Source organism: Triticum dicoccoides, chromosome 7A (genome assembly GCF_002162155.2).
Source record: "Triticum dicoccoides isolate Atlit2015 ecotype Zavitan chromosome 7A, WEW_v2.0, whole genome shotgun sequence".
NCBI lineage: Eukaryota > Viridiplantae > Streptophyta > Magnoliopsida > Poales > Poaceae > Triticum > Triticum dicoccoides.
This window is the reverse complement of record NC_041392.1, coordinates 661,861,000-661,875,985: the sequence shown is the minus strand read 5'-3', so window position 1 is coordinate 661,875,985 and position 14,986 is coordinate 661,861,000. Positions and strand designations below refer to the sequence as shown.

The following is a 14,986-nucleotide window of genomic DNA, read 5'->3' as shown; positions in this document are numbered from 1 at the left end:
CTCTCGGCCGCGTCCGGCGGCCGGCGCCGACGTGACCGCCGCGGGCTCCACCCTGGGTCACTTGCCAGTGGGCCCCTGGCCCCAGTTGACCAGTTGACCTGGTCAACTGTGCTGACTGGGCTACCCCCAGTCAATGACACACAGGCCCCATCCCAATTAAACATTTAACAAATAAGTAAACTATTAATTAAAAAGGTAATTAATTAGTTAGTTAATTAATCCCAAATTAGACACTGACTAGTGGGGCCCGCGCTCTAACTAATCTGTAATTAGTTTAGTTATCCTAATTAGGCTACTCTCTCACTGACCAGTGGGACCCACTGATCGGGTTTGACTTTGGTCAGCCCCTGTTGACTACTGACGTCAACGCTTCGTCATGATGATGTCATCGTACACTGTCTAGGATAATTTGAATTTAATTAAATAAATAAATTCTAGAAAATCATTGAAACTTTAGAAAATCACATCTTTTAAACCGTAACTCGGATTAAAATATTTTCAACATGAAAGTTGCTCAGAACGATGAATCCGAATATGCGGCCTGTTCGTCCGCCACGCATCCCTAGCGTAGCGAACACACAACTTTCCCCTTCCGGTTCATCAGCCCGAAAACATGAAACACCGGGGATACTTTCCCGGATGTTTCTCCCCTTTGCCGGTATCACTTAGTACCACGTTAGGTCACCTCTAGCACAGTGTATTGTCCTCTTATGCTTTGTGATACTTTGATTGCTCTTTTATTTATTGTATTCCCCCTCCATTACTTCTTTCCGGTAGACCCCGAGACTACCGGCGACCCCAGTTCGACTACGGTGTCGATGACCCCTCCTTCTTGCCAGAGCAACCAGGCAAGCAAACCCTCCTTGAGCATTCCGATATCGCCCATTTCTTTCTCTCTCATGCTTGCATTAGAACTGCTACTGCTTTCTGTATGATCCTACTCTGATGCATAGCATGTTGTTGTTACCTGTTTTCATACCTTACCTGCTTATCCTAAACTGCTTAGTATAGGTTGGTTAGTGATCCATCAATGACCCCCACCTTGTCCCAGTTGCCCTGCTTTATGTTCGATGACTCGATCAACGTGATCGACGTCCAGGCCCCGACACCGCACATCACCCCCCTAGTTTTACGACTCTGCAGAGTTACCATCGAGTGCCGAGGGTGGAACCTCTTACATCACTCCTGATGAGATCTCTGTAGTGTAGCTATATGGTCGAGGTCATCGAGGGTGATTTCCTCCTTAACCACTCCCGTTACGGCTCTATCGTGTAACCCCTCAAGTGTGAACCTCGAGGGTGGATCCTCTTACGTTCACCTTAATGATAACATCGAGTGGAATTCACTAGGGGTGATTCCTCGGGTTTCCCCCCTTGGTGTTAGACGCATAGTTACTATGGTTACTATGACTTTACCCTGAGCCATGTTACTAAAGACGGGTCGACCCTGAGGGGTATCCGCGCGAGCTTAATAGCGAGTGATGTGGAGTCGGGTTGACCTAGAAGGTGCCCACGAGATACTTATGAGGCGTGGCCGGGCATTCTTAGCCCTTGCCGCAAGTACTCGAGACGGGGCGACGGGGTCACATCGATCGTGAGTCTCTGCTCGTTACCGCGTGCTCCTAATCCACTACGATTTGGATATTTGATCCGAGGGGCCTCTGGCCTGATAGCACTAACCATCACATGGGCATTGTATGGGCGTTCTGCGTTGTATGCATCAGCCGAAGCTTAATAGACGTCAGCGACTGAGCGGCGCGCGCCGGGTTGGACTGCGTAAGCACCTGCCTTTTTGAAGGAGGTAGCTAGGTCTGCTCACCGGCCGCCCATGCAACATGTAGGAGTTCCCGGGCGATGGCCCATGACCCCTGGGGCATAGGTTTAGTCCGGCATGCTGGCCTCTCTATTAAGCCTAGGTCGGGTTGTGACGTATTGTTTAGCCGTGGCCGGGCATGACCCAGGAAAGTGTGTCCAGCCGGAGTTAATCGAGCGTGGTGGGTAAGTTGGTGCACCCCTGCAGGGAAGAAAACATCTATCGATAGCCTGTCCTACGGTAACGAACACTTGGAGTTGTATCCCGATCGATACAACTAGAACTGGATACTTGTGATGAGAAATGGATTGTGAATGAGAAATGGATAGTATGGCTCTGGGATTGCTTTCTCGCAGGGAGTCAAGAAAGGATCTCTGGCCGAGGTTGATAACACTACTACTACTTTACATTATGTTGATCTGTACTCTTCGATATGTTGCAAGATGCTTGAAGATGCTTGAAGATGCTAGTCTTCGATAGGCTAGGCTTTCCCCTTCCCTTCTGGCATTCTGCAGTTTAGTCCACAGATACAACCCATTCGTTTGATACACATGCATACTTAGTTAGATCGGATGTAAGTCTTGCGAGTACTTTGGATGAGTACTCACGGTTGCTTTGCTACCTCTTTTTCCCCCATACCCGATTGTTGCGACCAGATGACAGATCCCAGGAGCCAGACGACACCACTGATGATTACTACTACCCCAAGGGTGCCTACTACTACGTGACGACCACTGACGACCTGGAGTAGTTAGGAGGCTCCCAGGCAGGAGGCCTTGCCTTTTCGATTGATGTTGCTTTTGTGCTAGCCTTCTTAAGGCAAACTTGTTTAACTCATGTTTGTACTCAGATATTGTTGCTTCCACTGACTCTTGTGTATTCGAGCTTATGTATTCGAGCCCTCGAGGCCCCTGGCTTGTAATATAAAAGCTTGTATTATTTTATTTTGTGTCTAGAGTTGTGTTGTGATATCTTCCCATGAGTCCTTGATCTTGATCGTACACATTTGCATGTATGATTAGTGTACGATTGAATCGAGGGCGTCACAAAGGGCAACAAAGAAAGCTAAAACTACAAGGACTGCAACTTCTATTGCTGGTGTTGGTCCAAGTTCCTCTACTGCTGCTGGGCCAAGAGGAAGAAACAAGTTCATCCCCCAAGAGTTGTAGGTAGTGGAAGAGTGAGGAAGCCATCCTTTAAGATGTCTGAGTGGTTCAACTGTTCTCAAGGGAGCAGGTGAAGTTGTGTTAATTTGTGGTGAGATGATGATGTTCAAAACATCTGCATTTTGGTTGTGATGACACCTTTCATGTAAGGTACCTAGTGGACTTGTTGGGCTATGATGAAAACTTGTGTTGCTTCTGGTTAGCTGTTGATGTTCTAAACATCTTTATTCTGGTTGTCATGAGTACTTTCATGTAAGGTACCTAGTGGACTTGTTGGGCTGTGATGAAAACTTGGTGTTGCTTATGGTTAGTTGTTCATGTTCAAAACATCTTTATTTTGGTTGAGTACTTTCTGGTTAGTTGTGGCTCCTAATTTTCTTATTGTTTGCTAATAAGTGTGATGAATGTGGCTACTACTGTGATCCAAGATAACCTAATTTGATCATCTAGGGTGCCTCGACATCGACGAAATCCAAGATAACTAATTTGATCATCTAGGGTGCCTCGGCGTCGACGGCATCCAAGATAACCTAATTTGATCATCTAGGGTGCCTCGGCGTCGACATTATCCAAGATAACCTAATTTGATCATCTAGGGTGCCTCGGCGTCGACGGTATCCAAGATAACCTAATTTGATCATCTAGGGTGCCTCGGCATCGACAGTATCCAAGATAACCTAATTTGATCATCTAGGGTGCCTTGGCATCAACGACATCCAAGATAACCTAATTTGATCATCTAGGGTGCCTCGGCGTCGATGGTATCCAAGATAACCTAATTTGATCATCTAGGGTGCCTCGACGTCGACGGTATCCAACATATCCTCATTCCATCATTTAGGGTGCCATAGTTAACATCAATGACATAGTTAACATCATACTTAACAACTCTAGTCACTAACATAGTTAACATCATACTTAACAACTCTAGTCACTAACATAGTTAACATCATACTTAACAACTCTATTCAACAACATAGTTAACATCATGACACCATAGTTAACATCATACTTAACAACATAGTTAACATCATGACACCATAGTTCAAAGCTTACAAGACATAGTTCAAGGCTACACCCTACTTCAAATACTACAAATTGCCACTAGTTCACACATTACAAGCCATAGTTCAATGCTTGAAACTTAAGATAATGACCCACATGGTCAGATTACAAATCACTCTTCATCACAAATATCCTTGATGTCCTTCAGCTTTCTCTTGTTCTTGTCACTAGCTTTGACAAGATCAGCAATGTGAAACTCCAAATTCCTCCTCTCAGTGCTCAACTTTTCCTTCTCCTTCAAATGAGCAAACTTCAGATTCCTAATCACATTACCTGGGGCAACCTGAATGCTCTTCAACTGGACAACCTTTTGCTTCAGTTCTTTGTTCTCAGCATCCATTACACCCAGTTGTTCCTTCAAAGCTGAAATATTGTTGTCCAAAGGAGGAGTGATGTCCTCATGTTCACCTTGTTGGACTTCATTTTCCTTGGGAATATTGTCATGGGTATCAAGTAGGTTGTTCACATCCTCAACAAGCTTCTCATAAGTCTCATGTAGCTTGTTCTTCTGTGATGTGAGATTGTGTACAAGTGATGAATGTTCCAGACATGCCATCCTATTAGCACGCTGGCAATCCTCATACAAAAGCCATAGTTTGTGAAGAGCATTCTGCAAATGCTCTGGCTACTCCTCATCTACCCACTGAACAACACCACAACTACTTGCTTCCTGCAAAACAACAAGTACAAATGCATTTACTTCCTTTTTCACTTCACTTCTATTCAGTCCAATTCAAAACAACTATAGTATACTGCACATGCACAATTCAGCTCAATTCTGAATTTATATCTGAATTTTTAACAGCATACTACATTGATTTTACTTCATTTATACCTTAATTTTTAACAGCTAAATACAATTCAGTTCAATTTATTTACTTCATTTATATCTATGAACAATGCACTATGATACTTTTTAACAGCACAATTTACTTCACTCAGTCACTATGGATACCTTAATTTTATATCTATGTACTTAATTTTTAACAGCACAGTTTAATTCATTTACTTCATTTATATCACTATGGTGTTGTTCATTTATATGTATGAACAATTCATTTACTTCACTCAGTCACTATGGTATGGTACATGACAGTACCTTTAACTAAACTGCTAGGTGAACAGTGAACATGAACAATAAACAATGAACAATGAACAATGAACCGTGCATATGAACAATTGATAGTTTCTTCACAAAATAAGCAAACTACAGATTTTTGCTAGCACTCACATCAAGTCCACAGGCAATGAACCTCCTCCCAGTGCTAATCCCTTCGAAGCAAACATGCCTCTTCGCCGGCTGGCCATGCTCACACATCACCATCACCTCATCGTCAACACCAGAGTAGTTCGGGTCCTCGATTGTAGCCGGGATCTACATCAACAAAAGAAACGCACAAAATCCATCTCACGGGTTCAAATCGAGTAGGAAAAACAAAATCCCCAAATCGAAACCCTAGCTCAAAGAACCCTAGCTACGAGTACACATCACTGACCTTGATAGGGGAGCCGCCTGAAGAGTACTCCTAGCCCGATTCCTCGATGTCGTCGCTCCACAAAACCATGGCGGACGACGGCGAGCTGGCTTCTCACCGACGGCGACCAGAGCCAGAGAGAGGGGGAGACAGAGGAGAGGGGCGAGAGAGAGAGAGGGGGGGGGGCTGTCTGGCGAGCACTGACAGGACCGACCGACGCGGCGTCTTGACCGTTTTGTTCCTAACGGCGCCGTTTGCCTGTCCATCATGCCACGTCAGCGTTTTCGGGGCCCACCTATCGGAAAAGAGATCAAACGAGGCTAAACGGCTGTTCAGTGCTTTTTGCAACGGGTTAAGAGATTTTATGGTGTTTTTTGCAACAGATTAACGAGTTGGTAGTTTTCTACAAACCTAGCCATAAATGTGATGGTTTCTTGCAATTGACTCCTGCACAAATATCAAGAAGCCCGCAACTATAAAAAGAACACACAACCAGGCCCGTGGGAGGCCATCCAGCCTGCCGACCACCGCTGCTGCATTCCGAATCTGGAGGAGCCCGAGTTGAAATGCATGATCAGGTCAGGTCCCTCTTGTGCCTTCGAAAAGAAGAGAAATGCGCACAATAATAGTAGTAGCGGAGTATACAAGCAAAGCTATTTGCATTGAGGTCAGAGGTACTCTAGCAACAGCACAAATATCAATTAACACTTGATCATAACAGTAGAATTTCTAGTCGGCCCAAACAGTAAGTACTACTCCAGCAACAGCATAAATATCAAAGTAGGAGTAACACTGTTTTCTAGGGTGTAGGAGTAACACTTTGATCATGTCGACCACCCATCGAGAATAGGTACGATGCATGCACTGGTCTCACCACCACAATGCAAATCGTCTCGTGAGGAAGGCACGTGTCCTTGTCCCCCACAAATATCTCGATCGAGAGGCACGTGAGCGACGCGAGTGGAGCTCCCTGATCATCACTAGTAAGGCCGACACTTTAAATACCGCATCGGCGCCACTTTGCCTCCGCACCAGGCCAGCACCACGACGTAAACAAACACAGATCCACAGCTTCGGACGCCATTCTCACCTTTCAGCATGGGCGCGCCGGACACATCATGGGTGTTCGCCGACCTCGCCGTCGCGGACAGCTCCAGGTACAGCACCCGCTCGCGGCTACTGCTCACGGGGCTCTCCTTCGCCATTGGCATCGTCACCCTCCTCCTCTACCTCGCCGTCTCCTACGCCTGCAGCCGCCGCCGCCGTTGCCGCCGTCAGCGCGACAGCGGTGCTGGTGCGGACGACCAGGAGGCCGGCATGGGCGACGCGGCGATCGTGTACGAGCAGGCCGACACCCTGGCGGCGCCCATGGACTGCGCGGTGTGCCTCGGGCAGGTGGAGGCCGGCGAGAAGCTGCGTCGGCTCCCCAAGTGCGCGCATCTGTTCCACGCCGACTGCGTCCACGCCTGGCTGCAAGCGCACTCCACCTGCCCCATGTGCCGCGCCGCCGCCACTGGCACCACCCCGGCCGCGGCAGCGGTGCTGCCCCCTGGCGTGGTTGCAGTTGCAGGCACGCCGCCTGCCTTGGAACCGATGGATTGAATCGCACCGACCGGAGAATAGCCACAGTGATGGATCGACTAGCGACGCTGACTGGAGAATAGCCGTAGTGTGGTCATGGCTGCAGCCACAGTGCGTGTACAGGAGTATCTGTCATGTCGAGTGTGCTTGTATTGCTGGCTCCGTTTCATAGTGCGCATAGATTTTTTTTTTCGCAAGCAAAAAACCCTTCATAAATCTTGACGAAGTTTATAGAGGAAAATATCTATCTTTACAATATCAAATAAATATAATATGCCGAGCGGCTCCACTGGATGTCTCGAACCCGTTTCAGCCTGACCGCCGTCATGGCCGCGTCGCCGCCTGGCCTCCCGAAAGCCCGGTCCAAACGACGAGGTGAAAGGCGTATAAACAAGTGAATAGCTTCAGCGAATTGTTTGTTCAGCCTACAAAATAACCTCTTAGAAGGACAATAGACCACAAAATAGCCTCACTACCAGGCACTGAACCACAAAATAGAGCACAAGAGCCTCACGACGGCAGCGCTTGCGTGGCGGGGCGTCTTGAGGAAGAAGGCGCAGCGCGAGCCAATGGTGCGTGGCCCGCCGCCCCGCGAAGGAGCAGTGGTAGGAACAAAAGGGCGGTCATCACGGCAGTGGCGTGTGAGCCCGAATAGTCAGCGAAAGAAGTGGGTTTTTTTTTTTTTTGAGACAAGCGAAAGAAGTGGGTGATCCTGCCGGGTTAATCTTTTTCCCCGATGCAACAAACAGACTGGTTGGCCCAGGTTGTGCTGCATGTATCAGTCCAATACGCACATGACATGCTATGCTGCATCTATCACTCCTGTAAAGGCTGGTCATAGTGGGGAGTAACTTATACTAGTGATCATAGTGGGAGTAATTTAGAAGTTACTATCTTCATAGTGTAAAGTATCTTAGTAGTAGTGTCATAAATTGTTTTATTTATTGCCTTATAGACTCATTTTACCTCGGAAAGTGCTATGTTACAGTAACATATTATGTTACTCCAAACACCTCTCTCCTTATTAAATACTTGCCACATAAGCAAAAATGTCTTGGGATATGTTAAGTTACTACCTAAGTTACCCCCACTATGGCTAGCCTAATGCCAACTCTAGCGCGCGACCCGTCCTGTCCGGGTGTGTCCGTTTGGGGCAAAGTGGATAAACCAGACGGCCCAGCGCGCGGACGCAAACGGACTTTTGTCCGTTTTCTGTCCGCTTTTGAACCATCATCAGCTCAAATTTGCGTAGCTTTTGGGGTGAAACGGACAGCGTGCAGATGGGCGGGACGCGCGCGTTTGTCCTCCCCTGGCCCGCCCGTCGGTGGCACATAGCAAAAAAACCCCGCGTCCCATTTGGCGCCATTTTTCCCCAAACCCTCCCATGTCCCGTCCCCACCCTCCACCGTCCATGGCCGACGCCTAGCCGAATTCCGGCGGCCTGGCCGTCGACCCGCCCGGAAAGGTGAAGAAGAAGGCGGCCAAGGGTGCAAGGAAGGCGCGGTCGAAATGCACGTCGAGGGAGCTTGCCAAGTTGGACGCGGAATCGGCGAAGAGGAGGAACCGAAGGGCGGCCGTCAAGGGCAAGACCGTCGCGACCAAGTTCGCTGCTGAGCGATATGCGATGGAGGCCGCGTGGCGCAAGGCCGAGGTCGAGGAGAAGGAGGCCATCGTCAACAAAGCGTACACCCTCCTCATACTTGGCATTTGTCGTCCGACGGGTTTCTTTGCAGCGGCCGTCGGCCCGGCGAGCACATGCTCGTCGGTCGCCAGGCCTCCGCACTGCCAGTCGCGGACCACGCCTATGTCGCCTAGCTTTCCCCCGCCAAGGCATGATGGCCAGACCCGTTTTTCGGGGTCGTCACCGGACGTTGGCGTGATCGCGCCGTCCACCCCGCGCCCCTCGGCCGTCATCGACCTCAACGTCACGCCGGGGTACAGCAGCGGCGGCCGGTCGGCCTTCAAGTTGCAAAGAAAGCAAGCACGGCCACCGTTTACGGGCACCATGCCGTCCCCCCGCGTCCTATTCAACGGAATGTCAACACCAACGCCAACGGTCGACGACCCCTTCTACAACCAGTTCATGGAGGATGTGATCTACGAGGGTCGGCATGGCGGTGCCTACGATCCCGAGGGGACCCAAAGTCAGGATGGCCGCGCCCAGTACGTTGCTGATGAAGAGGCCACGACCGTGCTGACTATGACCATGGTGACTCGTGGCATGAATACGATGACATCTATTGCGAAGGTGATGGTGATGAAGAAGAAGGCAATGCCATTGATATTGGGGGCAAGTCATTGTTCATCGGCAAGCTCACCCAAAGAGCGGAAGCACAAAAGAGGAGGAAGAGCATTCGCACGGGTTCATATTCACAAGACAAGGACAAGTTGATTTGCCAATGTTGGATGGAGATTGGCCAAGCTCCGAGGACAGGCGCGCAACAAAAGGGCCTTGTTTTTTGGACGAGATTCCACAAAACATTCCATGAAAGAAAGATGTTTGAGCCCTACCAAATTACAAGCGACCGTGGCATCACCTCAATTCAAAAGAGGTGGTTGTTCATCCAACAAAAGTGCAACAAGTATTGTGCCGCACTTGAGAGCGTTGAAGCACGGACCATGAGTGGTCTCGGCATTGGGGACATGGTATGCTCTCCTCATCCTAGTTCTTTCGTTGCTACGGCCATGAGACTTCAGCCTTGTATATGTTTGCATGCTCAATTGTTGTTGATCATGTGGTGTAGGTAATTTCAATCTTTGGAAGCATTCAAGGCCTGATACAATTACAAGCCATTCACTCTTACGCATTGTGGGACGATCATCAACAAATGCCCTCAGTTCAAGGATCAATACCGTGAACTTCAAAGGAAGAGAGGCAAGAAGATGGCTGTGTTGGCCGGAGGTGGAGATGACGAGGCGTTGAAGAGGTTGAGGGGCAAGACCAACTCCAAGGTGGACGACATACGTGATGCCTCATACATGGCCTTGCATGAGACTTTGCATGGCATGATGTCTCAAAAGGATGTAAGGGACGAGAAGACGCGACAAAGCAATGATGAGCAAATGAAGCGATATCTAGAGCTTCAAAGGAAGAAACTTGAGATGGAGGAGGCGGCCAAGAAGAGGAAGATCGACCTGGAGGAGGCGTCTCGGCAAAGGCAGCTCGACGTCGAGGCCGCCAATGTCACAGCCAGGCAGAGGCAGCTTGACATCGAGGCCACCAATGCCCTAACCAAAGCAAAGGAGGTGCCCCTTGCGATCATGAGCGTGGACTTGACCAAGATGAGCTATAAGACGAGAAGCTGGTTCAAGGCCAGGCAGAAGGAGATGTTCGACGCCGACGGCCTGAACTAGGTCGTCTGATTGGCCGTGGCCGTTCTTTTTTGGAGGCTGGCATGGGTGTCGGCCGCTGGCTGTGTGCCGGCGAGAAACGCATTCATTTTGGAGGTTGGTTGTGTTGCCGGCCGTTGCTGTGTTGTCGGCGATCAAAACTATTCATTTTGGAGGCTGGTTGTGTTGCCGGCGAGGACGTGTAAGCCGTTGGCTCTGTTGCCAGGGTGAACTAGGGCCGCTGGCCTGAACTAGGGCGTGGTATTTTGAAACTTGTTGTTTGAAAATGGAGGCGGACAGGATGGGGCCAAAGGATGAGTCTGCGCGTTGGGTGCATGGCCACCGCATCCCAGAATAGGTCCGGACACGACCCCATTGTCCTACCCAAACAGACAGAATCCGGGCAAAACGGACGTCTGTTTGTGGTCGTGCGCTGGAGTTGGCCTAACAACACACTGCTTACAAAAAAAAGATGGCACTATCTATATTTAGCTCTAAACACAACGGTAAAACCCTATATGCTCTTTATTTCTAATTGTAGACATCAATTTCGATCAAACATATTCATGGTTAGCTGAATGAAATGAAAAACTGAAGAGAAGTGGTGACATGCAGATGTACCAAAACTGCACTTGTAAATGTGCTTTGTGAAGAAATCATTCAGATTCTATGAATAAAACAGGCACTGAACATTATTGTTTGACATGGCACTGAACAATATTCATGGTTAGCTGAATGAAATAAAGCCTTCCAAGAATTATCATCTATATTTTGTGGATATTTTCATGTTAGGGTCATACTTATACTAAACATTATTGTTTGACATGGCACTGAACCATTGATTTGTAGATCACACATTTTCAAAGGTCTATTTTTTCTACTATTACACTAGCTATGCACCAACGAATTTATCTACAATTTTTTTATGCCAAAATTTCAGGATATCGATCGGATGCATAATTTGGTATAGTAATTTACATGTTAATTTGACACTTAGGTTGGTCGATTGTGAGCTTGGATGTACCATTAACGGGCACGTGGAGCATGTTTCAGTGAGACGAAGATAATCGGTCGACCAAGAAAAAGAAGCAAAAGAATAAGAAGAGTGATTTATACAGGTAATAAACCAATAATAGGCCAACAATTCTTCTTGATGTGCATAAGGATACTAATCGTATATTTGAACATATATTTTTCACTGGATTTGTGTTGAACAGGTGAAATGTTTATGCTCCCGTTGCAACGCACGAGCAATTACCTAGTAACAGTCACAAGAATGACATTACAAACAGGACCACGTACGTGGGCCAGCGAGGGTTCATAATGCACGAGCAGAACAAGAAGGATGCTTAGCCCTCATCACATCTCTACTCCTAATGGAGCAGTTGGTAGTTTCGCTTCCAGGTTTTTTTTCGTCCCACCACTTTCGTCCGGTTTTTTTCGTAGGTTAACCGTCGTAGATTTTTTTCGATGCTGGTTTCTTATTCACCGGTTTGTTTACCCCTCAGCTCTTTCCTTGCAAATCAGCACTTTCCAAACGTGCACGCAATCACGGATCTAAATTTACTAACTTATCCAAATCAACCGATACCTTTCATTATTGCAAATTTCTTTAGGAAACAAATAATAGATTTTAAGGAAACAAATAAAAGATTTTAAAGACGCATCATACTTTACTAACGATCACTAAAAATCAAATCTAAATTAATTAACCTTACCTTAAATCACTCAATCACTTTAATTAGAAAACATTTCCTTTCCTAACTGCACCCCGCTTAGTGTGCACATAACAATCCGAAGTAATTAGAGTCACATGATTGAATCCATTTATTTAGAGCGACATGATTGAATTCATTTATTAACAATAATCCTCACCAAAAGTGCGTTTAGCAATTTTAGAGGGCGGACCAAAACTCTGCCATCCGCTCGCCCACGTTTGTTTAGGTACAGGAAAAAATGGCATAATATATGGAAACAACACGACCGGGGCGGCAGCGCAATCTTCGGGGATAGGGGATCGGAGGAGAAGGATTGGCCTGGCAGCATGATCGGGGTGCTTCCCCACGGCCGCGGCCGTCCTCGCGATGCCACCTACCCGAAATCAACGCTGCTCCCTGCCGTCAGCCGAGGCGACGCCGCCTGCGCTCCTACCCATGGTCCGCTGCCGCGTGCAGCTACGGCGGGAGGAGTAGCGACGGGGCTGAGGTCCTTCATGCGTTCCGGGATGGAGGCCATGATTTCGTCGAGGTCGTTGCTGCCTCCTACACTCTGGGTGTGTCGCCGAGATTGAGGCGAGCATGAGGAGCTGTGGCCACCGCCATGGTCACCCCATCGCAGGGGATGGAGCACGCCGTCGGCCTACAGCTTGTGGAGATCACCATTGCTCTTCAGGTCGCGTGGTGACCGGATCTTGCCGATGTGTCCCTCCCCAACGACCTCCTCTTCGCCCGGTTGGCCGGCATGGATCTCGCCACTGCTGCCCTCAACTTCTCTGCCTCGAGCTCGACGGTCAGCCACCATGGATCCCCCAGCTGGAGGGTCACGTGAACCAGGCGTCCTCCCATGCTGCAGCGGCGAGAAGGTTTCATGGCTCTCCGTACACGAAGAGTGGAGTTCAGTCAAGTACTTATATACTTGGCCTCCACTGCTGATCCATGTACATGAAGAAGAACAGACAACCGCTCATTCATGCTTCGTTCCACTCCTTTGCGCTACATTACTGGAGGTGACATTTTCCTATCTCTCTATGTTGTAACAAGCCTGCTGCCTGCATAGTTAATGGATTTTTTATTTAAATTTATCGCTGCTTAGTGCTTTGTTGCAATTGTTCACCCAAGATTCTTATATATAATCTGAGCGTATGTAGGCATACTTAGCTTTGCTATTCCATTTTTTCTGGCGCATAGAAATAAGAGTATTGTCCAGGTTAGTTATTCAATTGAGTATGGTATTTGGATTGCTATCAGAATGTCTTTTCTATGCATGTGATTTCTCACATCTGGTTATAATATTTGTGAAGACGTGCATTGCACGTGCACTTGGAAGCGGGCCCGTGGCCCGCACTGGACGGCGCCGACGCCGACCTGAGCCACCTCGTCCGCGTATTCTTGGAGCTGTGGCTGGTCGATTTACATGAAATTAATTCCCTCAGTTCTGGTGACAAATATAATACACATAATCCATATTGTTATGCACTAGCGTGTATGTGTGAAATAGATGAATTATGGTCCCGTACCCAATAAGATGGATATGTGTGTGTGTTAGAGAGAGAGGGAGAGGGGGATAGAGAGTGAGGAAGAGGAAGGGAGTGTGTGTCTATGTGTGTGAGGATTTGATGGTAAAAAAGATCGCCAATGTCGTAATATTGAACTCTTAAAGTTAATGTGGCCCCGTTGCAACGCACGGGCGTTCTTCTAGTGTGATTAACTCTCAAGTGATAGTCAACTTGATAGATCTAAGGCTTCTTCCCTCCTCCTTCAGAAAAGTCTTCTTCCGCCGGATTGTTTTGAGGAGCCTATGAATGATATTGTACCTTTTCTTATTAATGATGAAGCTGTTATTTCCAATTAATAAAGTTGATGCTTTTATAAAAAAGAAAGTCTTCTTCCGCTGGCGCCTCGAGCGGTCCATCCCGCCTCCGATGGCCTTTGGGCCATGAAGGTGCAGAGGATCTCGGCTCCCCACTGGCGGGGTCATTTTGTTAGGTTCAACGTCTTGTTTGAGGCTGTGTGGCGATGGGTGGCGATCTCTCTCAGTAAAAATAATGTCTCCCACGCCCGATCCCCGCCCCGGTAGTGCGTCTGGCATCGTCGGAGGGTGTGTGGAGGTGTGTCTTTGTTGGATCTCATGGGATTCGATTGGTGCTGGTCTTCGATGGATATATTTGGATCCAATTTTCATTCATATTTGTTCGTGTGGCTATAGTTTGATCATCTATGACTCTTCACCGAAGATGGTTGTTGCTCTGGTGCGCTGGTCCTTTGTGGCCTTAGCACGATGACTTCTCGATTGTGCTACAATCAGGTTTGCCCGGCTTCGAAGAGGGAGGGGTGCTGACGTCAGCGCGCCTTCGCCTCGCTCCAGTGCTTGTAGTTGTCGCTAGGTGGTCCATGAACCTGGTTGTAATTTTTATTACCTCTAGTCTTCTTTGTATTGCCATGATTGATAATGAGTAGATTGGAAAGTTCTCTCGCAAAAAAAATCTTAAGTGATAGCATCATGACACCCTTGACACCAGCACGAGGCCATAGGTGTGACTCCTCCTTGTGATAAGAAAATAGGTAGTTTTTCGATTAAATTAATCTATGAATAAATCATGAGCATGACATTGACAGTATTGATAACACACTGGTTACGATCTAACAGAGCATGTACTACGCATATAGTAGAAACATCTACGCATATCGCTAGTACTGCTACAACAGAAAGAAACATGAGAGGGATAAACGATGTATACCCTCCAATCGGCCATGCAGCAGCGGTGGCGGCGGCAGTAGCCGCGGCATCCTCGGCGGCCTTCTTGTCGGCCTCGGCCTTCTCAGCGGCGGCACGGTCGGC

The 14,986-nt window shown here is 47.9% G+C and overlaps 1 protein-coding gene across 1 annotated transcript; it reads left to right on the top strand.

Annotated features, from left to right (window-relative positions):
* Positions 1-6,566: 6,566 nt before the first annotated feature.
* Positions 6,567-7,120, top strand: LOC119328904 (RING-H2 finger protein ATL39-like). Its single transcript, XM_037601900.1, has one exon. It carries the CDS (start codon positions 6,617-6,619, stop codon positions 7,118-7,120), a length of 504 nt encoding a protein of 167 aa, XP_037457797.1. The 5' UTR covers positions 6,567-6,616.
* The last annotated feature ends 7,866 nt before the right edge of the window (positions 7,121-14,986 follow it).